Here is a 17,808-nt window from a genome sequence, read left to right as displayed (position 1 = left end):
CGATTATTTATTTGCAAGGTTTAATTACAGGAACGAAAAATAATTATTTTTTTTCAAAAGGTTCGGTCTCTTTTATATACCGCTTCCCCTGAAAAAAAGCCCTACCCCAAAATAAGACCTATTCAATTATTATATTATTAAATTATTATATGTAAAAACATGTAATCCGTTTTGTAAAAAAGATTATATAATGTCCAGTGTATCTCCTTTTGTAACTTTATTGTGAAAAATACCTTATTTACAGCGCCGCTGGGCAGTCACCGGACCCGTTGGAGATCTTCTTTCCTCCCGGCTGATGTCAGTGCATGGAGCTGGGAAGAAGAGCACCAATGGGTCACGTGAGTAAATAAAGTTACAAAAGGAGACACACTGCATATTCTATAATATTTTTCCAAAACAGATTACATAATTTTACAGTGACATATAACTAAGGTTTATTTTGGGGATTACAGAATTTCATAATGCTGACTCCTGAACTTACAGGGGGAGAGGGGGGAGAGAAGACAGGAGACACAGGAACTTTTTTTAAAAACATTTTATTGTTTTATTTCAGGTTTCTTAGAACATAGAGAGGGGTAAATGACACAGTACAAGTACTGTGCTGGCTATCATGCTTTAAAGCAGGGGCCTCTGAATTATGGCCCTCCAGTTGTTCAGGAACTACAATTCCCATCATGCCTAGTCATGTTTGTGAATGTCACAGTTTTACAATGCCTCATGGGATGTGTAGTTCTGCAACAGTTGGAGGGTCGTAAATCAGGATTTTTAAAACATTTTTTAGGGTTACAACCACTTTAAGCACTTCAGCCCCGGAAGAATTTACCCCCTGACCAGAGCACTTTTTTTGCGATTCGGCACTATGTTGCTTTAACTGACAATTACGCAGTCATGCGACGTTGTATCCAAACAAAATTGATGCCCTTTTTTCCCCACAAGTAGAGCTTTCTTTTAGTGGCATTTGATCACCTGTGCGGTTTTTATTTTTTGAAAGAAAAACATTTTTTTTTTTTTTCTGCTATAATACATATCCAAAACAAATGTATTAGTTTAGTCCAATATGTATTCTGCTACATATTTTGGTAAAAAAAATCCCAGTAAGTGTATATTGATTGGTTTATGCAAAAGTTATAGCATTTACAAAATAGGGGATAGATTTATAGCATTTTTATTTATTTATTTATTTTTTACTAGTAATGGAGGCGATCTGAGATTTTTACTGTGACTGCGACATTATAGCGGACACATCGGACAATTGTGACACATTTTTGGGACCATTGGCATTAATACAGCGATCAATGCTATAAAAATGCATTGATTACTGTAAAAATGCCACTGGCAGTGAAGGGGTTAACACTAGGGGGCAATCAAGGGGTTAACTGTGTTCCCTGGGAGATGATTCTAACTGAAGAGGGAGGGGACTGACTAGAGGAAGTGATGAATCGTGGTTCCTAGCTAACAGGAACAAACGATCTGCCACTCTTCTTAGAACAGAGCAGGGAAGTGTGTGTTCACACACACTTGTCCCTGTTCTGTGTGTCCCGTTCGCGATCACTCGTGGCCGGCGGTCATCTTGACCGCCGGCCATGAGCATCGGCACCCCCGCTGTACAACGGGCACACGCCTGCTATCCCGACCCGACGTCTAGCTACGGCGGCTCACGCAAGGGAGCCAACCTGCCGCGGTATAACTGCACGAGCTGGTCGGGAAGCGGTTAAGATTATCACAATGCGATGACTGTATTTGAATAAATGTAGCTTATTGTACATACCATAAATAAGACATCTCCTGTAAATGAACCTAATGTGTTTTTTGTAGCCAAAATTAATATAAGACCTGGTCTTCATTTCGGGGAAACACGGGTAGTAAAAAGTAAAAATCCCACAGGTGATTAAATACTGTCAGAAGAATATTTAATAGTATAAAATTTATTTTGGTACAGTTTTGCATGACTCGATTGACATTTAACCTCCACGGCGCTATGATTAGGTCAGAGTTTTGCTTCTCAAAGCGGTACATTGTTTTGCATGAAATTTGTCATTTTATATTGTAGGCCTGTAATTCTTAGAAATAACACACTTAAATCTGTCCAAACAAGAGTAGTATACATCCCGGATATGATAAAGTTTGAAACACAAAATCATAAATTATAATATAATAAATAACTATAAATAATAATCAAATATAATCATAATAAAATGTATTCAATAATGTAATCAAATCAAAAACACCGAAATTTTGCTCAGTTGCAAATAGTCACTGTCATTACTTTCAGTGTTTGATGACGAATTTCCCCACGAATCACTATCGCTCAATTCTGCAAGTAATTCTTATTTACTATCACTGTTTTCTAGCTGGTCAAAAAACACTTTTGACATAAAAGGACACTTTTTAGATGCCATGGACATTCTCAAGTTTCCAGGCAGAAAGAATAGCATATATAATATGTAGCACTGACCCCCGAAGGAGCTGCTGATTTAAATTGGGCCTGTACTCTACTGAATATAATGTACCTGTGTCATTCCTCAGGATCCTCTGGCTCCACCTGGTGTGGAAAGACAGTAAACCACACACTTGTACTCTTAAATCGGGAGTCCACCTGGACTCCGCGTTTTTTTTTTTTTTTTAAAAGCCAGCAGCTACAAATACTGCAGCTGCTGACTTTTAAATAGTGACACTTACCTGTCCAGCGCGCCCGCGATGTCGGCACCCGAAGCCGATCGCTCGCTCGGCTGCCGGGTGCCGCCGCCATCTTGGGTATGGGAATCAGGAAATGGAGCCTTTCGGCTTCATTTCCCGGTTCCCTACTGCGCATGCGCGAGCCGCGCGGCGCAATCCGGACGGTCCCCGCTGCCTCTGGGAGCTGTGTGTTTCCCAGCAGGCAGCGGGGCACTTGCTGAAGGGGGCGGGCGCTTGCGGAACGGGGGCGTAACGTACGCCCCGTTCCGCAGAGAGCTAGCCCGGAAGTGGGTGCAGTTACCTGGATTATCCAGGTAACTGCACCCCCCTCCCCCCTGAAAGGTGCCGATTGTGGCGCCGGGGGGGGGGGGGGGATTCCGATGAGCGGAGGTCCATTTTAGGGTGGACCTCCGCTTTAAGCAGGAATACTTTTACTGAAAATATAGCGAATAGGTGGTTACAGAGTTTGCACTGACGTTCCAACATAGAATGTCAGCACAGCATAAATCAACAGTCAAATACAATAACAGCATGCAGGTATGTTACTATCTAGACCTGGGAGCTCCCCTTATTTAAAGTCTAACGCAAGGCCTCACTTAGTGTATTTCCTGCTTTATCTTCTTTCTTCGCTAGCTTAAATAGTTTATCAAATAATTGTAATCCAAAGGGGTAAGTAGAGAAAGTGAACTTAGAACACACCAGGTGTAACTCCAGAAACTTGTAATCACACTTAGATACCAAAGTGTAATGGGCCTTGGGCCTACTAAGTGTCAGTTGCACTTCCGTGGAACAACAGGTTCCAGCAAGGCCTATTAGTAAGTCTAAGTACGTGTAATAGATTAAACGGTGGGCCGCAACCCGGTCACCAAGCGGATCAGAGTTCTGAGTAATGGCTTGAGTCCTGCAGCTGCAGCTTGCTTCCGTTGACTAGGCCAGATGCTCCGTGTCACTCCACCGGCTGGATCCGGCTCTCCGCTGCTCCAACAAGGGTCTCCGATCCCCGTCGGTCTGATCACCAGCTCTTGGCTCCGTCCAGTCACCCAGCAAACAGTCCGGTTTGCACTCCGCGGTGACTATCTACCAATGCGTCCGAGAACCTCACACACAGTTCTGCACAGGCAGGCAATGTGATTCCAAGACACCAAATATGACCGCTGCAGTCCCCTTTATACCCTACCCAGCATGCACTGCATATCAAAGTGTTCATGGGTAGGTCGCACAGACTTCTGGGTAAATGAGGTCAAATGACCAAAGTAAACACAGCCACTTCCTGTTATCTTTCAACACCATAGAAATGAAAAATAGCTAAGGTCCAGTTCCAGTTTTTGGTCACTAGATGGCATCCAATACTAGTAAATACATTGTCCATAGATTTACATTGTATTTCACATTTATTGCATTAATACACCATTATATCCCCGCTACAAATATAAAAGTGCATGCAGGGCATTGGAGAAAGCTCTAGGGACACAAGGGATGTGAAATGTTCTAAAAAGTAATGTAATCTTACAGATTACAGTGCATTGTATGTGTTCTTTATTTTGCACTTTTTTAACTTGCCGCCGGGCTCCGCCTCCATGTGTCACAACGCTCGCAGGGAATGGAGCTTGCAACAGTAATACATCGGGCGGAGGACACATCGGGAGAACATCACAGCATCCTGGGGATAAGATAAATAACGCAGAAGGATACTGCGATGTAATCCTTAGTGTTGCTCAGGGGTTACTCTTTTTGGTAATGAAAATCCCCCCGAGCCACACTCGGGATTACTGACCCAAAGCCATTATACAATAGTTAGCCTTTAGTGATCTTAATAAAGGACTGTGCCTAATCAATATGTTTACCTGATTTATTATTCTGGTTTTGATTTACTTTATGTGTTTCACTGCTTGTCTGATCATTTGAAAAATATGCCCAATGCACTTTGGAAACCATTTCTAAGTTGGCAGTGGGACAGTATTTATTTTTTTAATATTCCTATACCTTGGTGCTGGCAGTAAGGAAACCAAAATGGTGAATGTCTGCTTATATTTTCCGCAGATGTTTGGCAGCAAGTTCGGAACTGACAAAGTGGGGACTGCGATTGGAGAAGCAAATTTCACTCACCGGTCGTGTAATTCCCCCAGAGAGGATTTGTTTGAAAGACAATGTAGTAAGTGCCTAGTCTAATGATGGTGTACATCCTATGGTAGAATTTAGTGGCTGTTGTAAATGAAAATGAATGGAATGGGATATACCTTTACTGAGCTATTCAGTCTGCTTTTTCTCCTTTCACTGTCTAGATACAGGCTGGGGGAAGGGCAAGACCTGTAAGGCCGCGTACACACGCGCGGACTGTTCGCCCAACTTTGTCCGTCAAACAGTTTCGGCAAACATTCCGCTCAAACTTAGCATGGACGGACATGGCCACACACGACGGACGAACAGTTTGCTGAAACCGTGCGCGATGACGTGAACGGCACGTACGACGGGACGAAAAATACGACGTCCTATACACTGCATTATAGCTTTCGGCGTGAAAATCCTTTCTGAGCATGCGCGCAACTTTGTTTGACGAACAAGCCTACACACGAGCGGACTGTTCGCTGAAACAAGGTTTCAGCGGACAGTTTTTCGGAAATTCCGAAAAACCTTGTCCGTCAAACTGTCCGCTGAAACTGTCCGCTGAAAGCCCACACACGAGCGGACTGTCCGCCCAAACACTGTTCAGCGGACAAAGTTGGGCGAACAGTCCGCCCGTGTGTACGCGGCCTAAGTCCTCTGCCAGACAGGGTTGTTGTTGTGTTTACTATACATCTTCGAATTGGTAAAACTGGATGGACTGAAATACAGATCTTTTGGCAAGAAAACTAGCACTAATTGAGTAATTTCATATGTTTATTTAAGTTACTGCACTGATAGGCTTTTAAAGATGATGGTTACCAGAACTGGGCTAAAGGTGGAGTCTGTATCAAATTGGCCATTATTATTTATTGTCTGATTCAGTGAAGAACCTGTCTTCAGTTCAGCTTTGGTACCTGTTGCTTAGAACTTAATGCAAGTGCAGCAGGAAACACTACACTGTCTCCTTGCAGATCCAAGGTATTGCTCAATGAAGCCCAACTCCAGGCAAAAGCTTTTATAAAGCTTTCCAAATCATTTGGTGGAGGGGGGATTATGGCGTGGGGTTGTTTTTCAGGGTTTGGGCTTGGCCCCTTAGTTCCAGTGAAGGGAACTCTTAAGGCATCAGCATACCAAGACATTTTGGGCAATTTCATGCTCCCAATTTTGTGGGAACAGTTGGGGGGGGGGGGTGGCCCCTTCCTGTTCCCACTGACCCAATGACAGACCAGTGCTCAAAGCAAGGTCTATAAAGGCATGAATGAGCGAGTTTGGGGTTGAGGAACTTGATTGGCCTGCACAGAGTCCTGACCTGAACCTGATAGAATACCTTTGGGAAAAAGTAGAGCGGAGACTGCGAGCCCTGCCTTCTTGTCCACATCAGTACCTGACCTCACAAATGCGCTTCTAGAAGAATGGTCAAACATTCCCATAGACACACTTCTAAACCTTGTGGACAGCCTTCCCAGAAGAGTTGAAGCTTTTATAGCTGCAAAGGGTGAGCCAACTCAATATTGAATCAATGGACAAGCTGCAGAGGGTGGGCCAACTCAATATTGAATCAATGGACTAAGACTGGGATGCCATTAAAGTTCATGTGCGTGAAAAGGCAGGTGTCTCAATACTTTTAGTAATATAGTGTACTTTACTATAGGACTTTAAGGTAACAAATGAAACCATTTCACTACATTATTCTTGCACATCTTATGCAGGTGAAAAGCACAAGGTGCAGATAGGAAGGTTTAGAATGTCTTTACATTTTGGATCAGCTGGGGAAAGGGGTTAAATCCCTGTCTGATTTTTGCCATGGACTGTAACTTCATTGGAAAAATTGTGTTTGTCTATTGTTGTAACTCTTATGAGGATCAGATTACATTTTATGGCAGAAAATCCATTAATTCCAAGGGTTTTTACATACTTTTACTTGTCACTGTATAGATTTTACAGATACATCAAAATTACTCTTTCTCTTTACCATGTAGTTATATTTTCATTAATACTGTGTAAAACTTTTTCTTTTCTCCTTTCAGTGTCAACCTATGTCAGCTGCTGACTGGGCCCGTGAAACTCGGGATTCAAGGATGATCACTGTAGAACCCCTGAACAACTGGCTGCTGCTTTTCAGCCGTCGCAGTGAAGACGCAGTTGAGAACTTGGTCTATAACCTGCAGAAGGTTGGCAGAGGAATGGGCTTCAGTATTGAACAGCCCAAAATGTAAGGAATTGTATTTCTGTGTATAAAGTAGATTACACCAGAAAATATTCTTAAATTCAGTGACAAGTGGAAATGTGCAGTGCAATCCACCAAAAGAAGATAGATGCCCATGGATGTGAAAGGTGCTGCCTGTAGTATTGCAGATACTGACCCAACACCCAACAGCACCAGTTCAGCACAGTGAAAATGTACTGGTCTTGTTTAACCAGTTGAGACCCGCGCTATAGCCGAATGACAGCTACAGCGCGGATCTCCTTTGCTGGGACTACGCCTATTGACGTCGTCCCGTGCACGAGCGGCCTGCGCGCCCCCTGAGGGTCGCACGCTCTGTGATCGGTGAGTCTATGAGACTCGCCTGATCACCGATCCGAGCAAGGGGTCGATCCCGACCCCTTATCACGTGATCAGCTGTCAGCCAATGACAGCTGATCATGTGATATAACGGAGCCGGTAATCGGCTATTATTCCTCCTCGCGCTGACAGCGCGAGGAGAAAAAAAAAGAGCCGATCACTGGTGGCCGTGATCGGGACATCAGTCCTGATCACGGCCAGCCCTGCCAGTGCCCACCTGCCCCCTGACAGTGCCCACCTTCCCCCTCATCACTAAACATAATTAAAAAATAAGTGCCCCCCGTCAGTGCCACCCAGCAGTGCCCATAGTGCCACCCAGCAGTGCCCACAGTGCCACCCAGCTGTGCCCACAATCTGCCTCAACAAAGGTGCTGCACCCCAGTGCCACATATCCGTGCCCAGCAGTGCCGCCTAGCAGTGCCACCTATCAGAGCCACCTATCAGTGCCCATCAGTCCCATCTATCAGTGGTACCTATCAGTGCCCCTTAGTGCCACCCATCCGTGCCACCCATCTGTGCCCATCAGTGCCGCCTTATCTGTGCCCATCGGTGCCGCCTTATCTGTGCCTATTAGTGCCGCCTTAACTATGCCTATCAGTGTCCACCAGTGCAGCCTATCAGTGCCCACCAATGCAGCCTATCAGTGCCCACCAATGCAGCCTATCAGTGCCCACCAGTGCAGCCTATCAGTGCCGCCTCATCAGCGCACTTCAATGAAGGAGAAAAATGACCTGTTTGCTAAATTTTATAACAAACTATTAAACATGATTTTTTTTTTTTTTGCATCTTTTTTTGTTTGTTTAGCAAAAAATAAAACTCCCAGCTGTAATTAAATACCACCAAAAGAAAGCTCTATTTGTGGGGAAAAAAATGATAAAAATTTAATTTGGGTACAATGTTGTATGCCCGCGCAATTGTCATTCAAAGTGCATCAGCGCTGAAAGCTGAAAATTGGTCTGGGACTGAGGGGGGTTTAAGTGCCCAGTAAGCAAGTGGTTAAAAAGCACCATTTCAGTTAACTGACATCATTTAAGCTTTTGACATGTCTAACAGCAAAATTTTTACTTTTTTATTAGATGAGTAATTGTGGAACTTTTTCCACATCCCTAAATTCCAGTGTGTGTATTTGTATAGTAAATATATATTTTCTATAACGTGAACCTATTAACTGTTTTGAATATATAAGACAACAATATGTGCCTTTTAAATCCTTCAAATAGTTTTGGTGCAGTTGGAGATTCCGTAATCACAAACTCTAGGCCTTAAAGTGATTCTACAGGCAATTGTTTATCTTAAAATTAAAAAGAAGTTATACTTACCTGCTTTGTGCAACAATATTGAGAATATATACTCTTATCGCTTCTTCTGTAGTCCCCCCTGATATCATTGTCCGCTCCTCATAGTGCCTTCTCAGAAAGCCAGCTGCTAAGGTGGCACCCGTACGTGGACACTCATGATCCAGTTTGTGTGTATCCAAAGACATAGGGGTTTATTTACTAAAGCTGGAGAGTGCAAAATTAGGCTCACTTCTGCATAGAAACCAATCAGCTTCCAGGTTATATTGCCAAAGCTTCATTGAACAAACTGAGGTTAAAATATAATTGGCTACCATGCACACCTGCACCAGTTTTAGTAACTCTCCCCCATAGACTGACAGTAGCAGGAGCCTGTCTGCTGGCTGTTTCTCCTGTTAGACTAGGAAGAGAGGACATTGGTGCTGTAGCCGGGGACAGGTAGATTGGTGAGACGAGACAGATAAGTGTCAGGGAGGGGAGAGATGGTAGTTGAACATTTTTCTCTTATGTTCACTGACTGACACAGCTCCTTTACTTAGACCATCTGGGAGATTTATTTGGGGGGTCCCTCTCTTCTCTCCCTGTCCCTATCTTCCCCACCGAGGGGGATGCTGCATGGGCTGCTGAGCGGTGTGCGTGCCACGCCACATAGACAGGGGCCCCCTGGGGGGGCTCTCATCTTGGGTGGGGGGTTCCACTGGGAGGCTGTGCCCTGGGTGGCTGTTGTCTCTCCCCTGGGTGTCAGGAGGTCTGTGTCTGCTGATCGCTGTAGCGCTGTTTGCCGCCATTTTCTGGACACTTTGTCGGCGGTCCTTAACACGATCATTGCCTAGATGGAGGCAGTGCGTGAGCGCAAAGGTGGTAAAAAGCAGCCCCCACCCCCCTCCCCATCCCCTGGGGAGAGCTCTGATGCAGACTAAGGCCCCCCTGAGGATCGTGACCCCTGCTCTGTTTCAGATGACGCTTACCAGTACCGATCGGACAGTGAGAATGAGTCCGGGCCCGCGCGCGACAAAGCGCTGGTTGGAGCACTTATCACAGCTGTGCGTGATACCCTGAAAATTAAGGACACAGCAGCTTCCTCTGCTGAGGTAGGGGTCCATTTGAGTCCCGTAAGCCAGCCCGTGCACCTAAGGTGTTTCCATAACTGACTTATTTTTGATAAGTTCATATACAAGGAATGTTCGGTCCCAAAATATATGGCGGTGCGTTACCCCTTTGAGGAGAGCCTTCTCAAAAAATGGCCGGCTCCTCTGGTTGTGGACCCCCCACTGTCCAGGTTAAATAAAGTAACCACGATCCCGATAGAGGAGACTCCTGCCCTTAAGGACTCCACATGAAGGTTTGCCCCTGCCTGTCTCATGGGTGGGGGGTTGCCTTTGGGAGTTTGCAGCCCGGTAGGCCTCTCGGCTATCTGACACATGGGTCTCCAAACTGATTTCCTCTGGAGAGAGAGAGAGTTCCTCTCTTGGCCACTAAACAGATTCTTCCCCTCCAGCATACCCTTACTCATGGCTCGCGGGAGGCCCTAAAGGGTGCGGTAAGGGACCTGCTGAGTCACGAGGTGATAGTACCTGTTCCGGAGCCGTAAACATTCCAGGGATTCTACTCCAATCTGTTTGTAGTCCCCTAAAAGCCCTCAGCTGCTTTATAAAAGTACAGAGGTTCAGAATGGAATCAGTTTGCTCACTTGTCGCTGCACTCCATCAAGAGAACTTCCTGGCGTCCTTGGACATCCAGGATGCGTACCTGCACATACCTATATAACTACGGGATCAGAAGTTTCTGCGATTTGCAGTCAGGGACGCCCACTACCAGTTTGTGACTCTCCCCTTTGGCTTGGCATCAGCTCCCTGAGTCTTTACCAAGGTATTGGCTCCAATTTTTGCTTTGCTGCGACAACGCAGGATCACGATCGTAGGTTACCTAGACGATCTCCTCCCGAGAGCATCTTCCGCTTCAGAATTAAAGGAGGGTTAAAGAAATTGGGTGGCTGTTGAAGCTAAAAAAATTGGTGCTCATACCCACTCAGCGTTTGGAGTACCTAGGCTTACTGCTGGACTCCGTGGAAGCGAGAGACAAGCTGCAGACTCTCAGAGCCATGGTAAAACTGTTGATGAACCACAGGTGGTCATCGCTACTCTGCTGCATGCGAGTCCTGGGGCTCATGGTGGCCTCCTTCGAGGCGGTACCGTACGCACAGTTTCATACCAGAGTCTTGCAGAAGGAGAGCTTGACAAAATGGGATAAAACTCCTTTATCCCTGGATCAGCAGATTCAGGTGAGCCAGTCAGTCAGGGACTCCCTACTCTGGTGGTTGAAATCCCTGGCACTTCAGTCCGGGAAGTCGTTCCTACCTCTACATTAGACAGTGATCACAACGGACGCCAGCCTGACCAGCTGGGGTGGAGTACTGGGGGTACAGTCGAGCCAGGGCCTCTGGTCGGAGGAGGAATCCAAGTTGCAGATCAATGTGCTCGAGCTACGAGTGATCGGGGTATGCCTCTCCGCATGGTCAATTACACTTTGAGGGCATCCGATCAGGATCCAGTCAGACAACGCCACGGCGGAGGCATATGTCAATCATCAAGGAGGGACAAGAAGCTCGGCTGCAGCACGGGAGGTGGCTCACATCCTTCAGTGGGCAGAGAGACATGTACCGGCCCTATCGGCCAGTTACATCCTGGGAGTGGAAAACTGGCAGGCGGACTACCTAAGTCGCCAGATGCTGGACCCAGGAAAGTGTTCGTTGCATCCGGAGGTGTTCAGGTTCCTATGCTTGCGATGGGGCACACCAGACATGGATCTCCTGGCTTCCAGTCTCAATCGGAAGGTGCCAAGATTCGTGTCCAGGAGAAGAGATCCTTTGGCAGACACGTCAGACGCGCTGGTGGCTTTTTGTACTCACCGTAAAATCCTTTTCTCTGTAGTTCACTGACTGACACAGCACCCTCCCCTCCTATTTTTTACATTATACTGCTTGTTGATGTACTGATGCTGCAGGATGCAGACTGGAGGGTTGTTACTGAAGGGACCGCCCCTTGGGCGGAAATAGAAATTTCAGTTTGTTTTGTATATGTTAACATGTTCTGCCTAGTCCTCTCCTGAAGGTGGCCTAACAACCCAATAGTGTAAGTAACAGAGCTGTGTCAGTCAGTGAACTACAGAGAAAAGGATTTTACGGTGAGTACAAAAATTCTATTCTTTCCCCTAATGCAGGGAATGTATTAAGGTAACAAAATGTTTTGACTTTAGAACCACTTTAAAGGATTCATTCACCTTTGTGAAACAAATTATAAATGCACATATTTTTGCAAGAAAATAATGTGTTTAATTTTTTTTGCACAGTAACCTGTAGAGCATTGCTTCCATGATCAGTGAATTGCGGGTGCAATGTCAGTCCCCTTGCAGACTCTTCCTACAGCTCTGAGCCCATACTTCTGGATTTTGCAAAAGCATTTGATATGGGTCACCATAAGCCCTTCATCTACAAACTGAGGTCTGAGGGTATGGACCATGAAGTTTATTCTTTGGTAAAAAATTGGTTACAGGGACGTGTCTAAAGGGTGGTGATAAATAATGTGTACTCTGCTCTGGAGGGGTAAGTGGGGTACCCCATGGTTCTGTCTTGGGACCAGTGCTATTCAATTTATTCATTAATGATAAAGAGCATAGGATAAATATCTCAATCTCAGTTTTTGAGACCTACACAAAAATTAGCAGTGCAATAACTTCACATCAGGATATAGAACTTTTACAGAAAGACCTGAACAAAATAATGGAGTGGGCAACTACATGGCAAATGAGGTTTAATATGGAATAATGTAAAGTAATGCACTTGGAGACAAAAAACATAAGTTCAAACTACTCACTAGGGGGAGAACCGCTGGGGGAATCAAGGCTGGAGAAAGATCTGAGGGTCCTAGTAGATGACAGATGGCAATAGCATACAATGTCAAGCTGCTGCTACCAAGGCCGGCAGCATTTTAGCATGCATAGAAAAGGGGATATACTCCAGGGATAAAATTAAAAACCTACCACTATATAAACCTCTGGTTAGGCCACATCTGGAATACTCTGTCCAGTTCTGGTCACCAGTTCTCAGAAGGGCCGGGCTGGAACTGGAGAGCATCCAAAGAAGGGCAACACAATGAATAAGGGGCCTGGACAACCTTAATTACGAGGAACGACTACAAGCACTAAATTTATTCTCGCTGGTGAAGAGACACTTGAGAGGGGACATGATAGCGATTTACAATTGGTGGTGGCAGCGGGAAGTATGGATATTTTTAATATACTCTTGGATGTGCATCTTAATGAACACAACATACAGGGATATGGAAAATAATTATAGACACTGACACACATACACCTACACAGGTTGAACTGGATGGACTATTGTCTTTATTCAAACTTACAAACTATGTAACCTCTCTACGGGCTGTCAGTTTCAGAGCTGCAGGAAGAGTGAACGGACTACTAGGGTGCTCATCAAGGTCCTCACAGGCCATTGAAAACTGCAAAATGTCTTCCACAGTCACAGATGGGACTTTTTTCATGCACAGATCCGTATGAACGAATGACAGCTGCACTGATTTTTAAAAAGTGACAATGGGTGTGTTAGAGGATCCACTGCCCACCGTCACGGGGGGTGGGGGGGTCAGCAAGGCCACTCCATTCACAAAATCAGCTAATGGTTGGACTATAGCAGTCCAGTGACTTCTATAGTTTATGTCTGATCAGTTGCCGGTTCTGTATTTCAGTGTCTAAAGCTGGATGCTACAGAAGTGAGGAGGTTTGGGCATCTTATTACACATTGCCACTTTTCCAATTCAGGGCAAGATGACAGCGTTTGTGCAAAGCCCCCCCCCCCAACTCCCCCACTCCACACCTATGGCACTAAATTTTCCAGTGCTCCTAAACTGCTCCATCTTTGGCTTTAGCTGATTAGAATATCTGGCACTTTCTTATATGGTGGAGCATGTGACCTCCTCCTATGTAACAGTGCTATATTACAAGCTTGGTCAGACATATCACCCCCTGCCACCGTTCACATTTACTTCAATCCATTTCTGTCTCTTGACACCAACTTTCTAAATATATTCATCTCCTTTACCCACAGTGACCACAGCTGCAATTCAGTACATTTTACTTCCAATCCTATACAGGAATGCCCCACGTTTAAGTACACAATGGGGTTTATTTACTAAAACTGAAAAGTGCAAAATCAGGCTCACTTCTGCATAGAATCCAATGAGCTTCTAACCCCAGCTTGTTCAATTAAGCTTTTGTAACAAAACATGGAAGCTCATTGGTTTCTATGCTGACATGAGTTTGATTTTGCACTTTTCAGCTTTAGTATATAAACCCCATTGTGTACTTAAAAGTTGGGTATGCCTGTATCAGTACACTGCTTTACATTTGTCTGTTATCGCTCACACTTGCAGTACAATCCCTGTAATCAGTTGTCTGAAATCTCTCTCCATAGCCCGTGGTATTTCTCCTGTCACTTCTACCTTGTTCTGACAGCTTCTTGCTTATTTTCCAGCATTCCCACCAACAGAACAACCTGATCAGGGCCCTGCAATCACCTGCAGGATGCCAGTGTCCAAAACTAAAAAATAAACTGAAGTTTTTCTCAACCCAGAAAATTCTGTCACTTTCTACTCCTGCCTCAACCATTGTTGAACAAGATCCTCTGCCAGTTCCAGTGTGAATACAGTTGGACCATGTTCCTGTTTCAGACCAGAATGCTCGAGGTCCAGTTTTCCATCCAGTGTGATTCATCATCAGCATCCATCAAACTAGTATTATCACCATACAAATGAAAGCAAAATTAGGTGAGACTTTGTGTGTACCCTGCAGGGTCTAATAAATAGGCATGCCAAACAACTTAAAGAGTAAACAAATCTTTATTTTCCATCTAACAAATGGCTGCATTAGAAAGTATCAAAGTGCAATTGGTTAAAACCACAGTTACTGTTGACATGTCTAGGAGGTGCTGGTCCTGACTGAAGAGTCAAAGAAGGTGGCCTACAAGTTTCGCCGGAAATCCCACTTCATCAGGGCCTTAAATGGAAGCCTAAATTTGTACATGCACTGTAATGATATACAAGCATATTATTAATAAGAGATACAAATAAGTAAACATCAACAAATATTTTTATTCCCAAAAAGACTAAAAACTCACTGAGTCATGTTATTTTGACAATAATAACAGAGCCTGTTGTATGCATCATGCCATACCATGGGTGAGAAGGGTAAACAAGGAGGGCAAGTTTACTATACCAAAATATATACATGCAAATTCTATTAACATACCTAAATTAAAAGGCGTATTGGGGGAACATACTGAAAAATCTGCTGAGTTTCTGGACTCCTGACAGACCCTTGCATCTTTCATCCAGTGCTGCACAGACGTTTCTGGATTCTGAGTCATGGGGAAAGCAAAATAATTGTCAAAGAATCTGCAGTAAAAGGTAGTTGAACTGCATAAAACAGGAAAGTGATAGAAAAAGATATCCAAGGAATTGAGAATGCCAATCAGCAGTGTTCAAACTCTAATCAAGAAGTGGAAAATGAGGGGTTCTGTTGAAGCCAAACCAAGGTCAGGTAGACCAACTAAAATTTCAGCCACAACTGGCAGGAAAATTGTTCAGGATGCAAAGATAAACCCACAAATAACTTCAGGTGAAATACAGGACTCTCTGAAAACATGTGGTGTGGCTGTTTCAAGATGCACAATAAGGAGGCACTTGAAGAAAGATGGGCTGCATGGTTGAGTCACCAGAAGAAAGCCATTGCTACGCAACTGCCACAAAGTATCCCACTTACAATCCGCCAAACAGCACAGAGACAAGCCTCAAACATTTTGGCACAAAGTCATTTGCAGTGATGAGACCAATATTGAGCTTTTTGTACACCATTGCTACTGTGAAACACAGTGGTGGATTTCTGATGTTTTGGACATGTGTGAGCTACAAAGGCAGGCACAGGGAATGTGGTCTAAATTGATGGCAAGATTAATGTAGTATGTTATCAAAAAATACTGGAGGAACAGTTGCATCAGCCAGGAAGCTGTGCATGGGGCATACTTGGACATTCCAGCATGACAATGATCCAAAACACAAGGCCAAGTCGACTTGTCATTGGCTACAGCAGAATAAAGTGAAGGTTCTGGAGTGGCCATCTGAGTCTTCTGACCTCAATATCATTGAGCCACTCTAGGGAGATCTCTAACTTGCAGTTCATGCAAGAATTTACAAGAACTGGAGGCTTTTTGCCAAGAGGAATGGGCATCTTTACCATCTGAGAAGATAAAGAGCCTCATCCACAAATACCACAAAAGACTTCAAGCTGTCATTGATATTAAAGGGGGCAATACATGGAATTAAGAACTGGATTATGTAAACTTTTGATCAGGGTCATTTGAGTAATGTCTGTTGTGATTATGATTTAAAAGAAATAAACACAGTAGATTGATAATAAATGGCTTCAGCCAAACACTAACCATCAGTGAAAGAAGAGTTTTTGTGTTATCATTCATATGCTCTAAAAAATGGCCAAGAAATTATACGTTTTGCCAGGGTATGTAAACTTATGAGCACAACTATATATAGTAATAGTGTAAAGGTGAACTTGATAAAAATGTAAAAAAATAAATCCTAGGGAGAAAGAAAAGAAAGAGAGAACGGGGAAGGAACGAGAAGGAAAGGGGGGAGTGATAGAGGGATATGTGAAAAAGAGGGCAAGTGGGAGTGGAAGAGGAATGTGGGGAGGGACAAAAAGGGAGGAAAAGGTATCTTACCTCAGAAAATCAGAAAGGGCCTATAAATAGTCCAGAAACAATGTATATCCCAAAATAAAGACCCCACCCCGTTCCAAAGACATTTCACTTTATAAACATTCCAAAAGTCCTGCACCTTTGTCAATGTACCAGTGCTATGCCAGTTGTCCTGGATTTTCTGCCTGCAGCTCTCTACTGATCTTGTGTCTGCAGCCCGACCACCCGTCTCCACTGATTTTCTTTCTACTGCCCAGTCAGTCTCCGCTGATCTTCTACCCAGCCTGACTTAGGGTTAAGACAGTGATGGAAAATAATGGTGGCCACACAAAATATTGACACTTTGGGCCCAATTTGGACATTTTCACTTAGGGGTGTACTCATCTTTTGTTGCCAGTGGTTTAGACGTTAATGGTGTGTTGAGTTATTTTGAGGGAACATCAAATTTATACAAGCTGTATACTCACTACTTTACATTGTAGCAAAGTGTAATTTCTTCAGTGTTGTCACATGAAAAGATACAATAAAATATTTACAAAAATGTGAGGGGTGTACTCATTTTTGTGAGATTGTATCTAGGACCCTGAAATATCCGGTTCTATGGTTTTCCATATTTTGCCTAAATATTGATCCATTTTTTACAAAAAGAACATTTTACATTATTTATTAACCACTTCAGGCCGGAAGATTTTGCTGCTCAATGACCAGGCCATTTTATTTAGCGATTTGGCACTGCGTCGCTTTAACTGACAATTGCGCGGTCGTGCAGAGCTGTACCCAAACAAAATTGATGTCATTTCGCGCCCCCCGCCCCCCCCACACACACAAATACATCTTTATTTTGGTGGTATTTGATCGCCTCTGCAGTTTTTATTTTTGCGCTATAAACAAAAGAAGAGCGACAATTTTGAAAAAAACACATCTTTTACTTTTTGCTATAATAAATATCCCACATTTTTTATCCCCAAAAAATATTTTCCAACGTTTAGGCCGATGTTTATTCTACCTATTTTTGGTAAAAAAAAAAATCGCAATACGCGTATATTGGTTTGTTTGCGCAAAAGTTATAGCGTCTACAAAATAGGGGATAGATTTATGGCATTTTTATTATTTTTTTTAGCAGCGATCTATGATTTTTATCGGGACTATGACATTATGACATTATTGACAATTGTTGACATTGACAATTATACAATGATCAGTGCTCTAAAAATGCACTGATTACAGTGTAAATGTCAGTGGCAGGGAAGGGGTTAACACTAGGGGGTGATCAAGGGGTTAACTGTGTTCCCTACCTCTAACTGTGGGGGGATGGGACTGTCTAGGAGGAGAGACAGATCGGTGTTCATACATAGCATGTACACAATCTGTTTCCTCTCCCGTTTACA

The 17,808-nt window shown here is 43.9% G+C and overlaps 1 protein-coding gene across 2 annotated transcripts in view; it reads left to right on the top strand.

Moving 5' to 3' along the window:
- The window catches only part of PIWIL4 (piwi like RNA-mediated gene silencing 4), a 524,721-nt gene that overhangs the window by 374,448 nt on the left and 132,465 nt on the right, over positions 1–17,808 (top strand). For both annotated transcript variants that reach the window (XM_077484954.1, XM_077484955.1), the window contains 2 exons: positions 4,717–4,828; positions 6,807–6,991. In XM_077484954.1, coding sequence (XP_077341080.1) covers positions 4,717–4,828; positions 6,807–6,991 — 297 coding nt within the window. The remainder of the gene's footprint in view (positions 1–4,716; positions 4,829–6,806; positions 6,992–17,808) is intronic.

This window comes from Lithobates pipiens, unplaced genomic scaffold (genome assembly GCF_037356315.1).
Source record: "Lithobates pipiens isolate NorthernLeopardFrog02 unplaced genomic scaffold, aLitPip1_a1.2 Scaffold_17, whole genome shotgun sequence".
Lineage (NCBI taxonomy): Eukaryota > Metazoa > Chordata > Amphibia > Anura > Ranidae > Lithobates > Lithobates pipiens.
The sequence above is the reverse complement of the archived record's forward strand: the minus strand, read 5'-3'. Positions and strand labels throughout refer to the sequence as shown.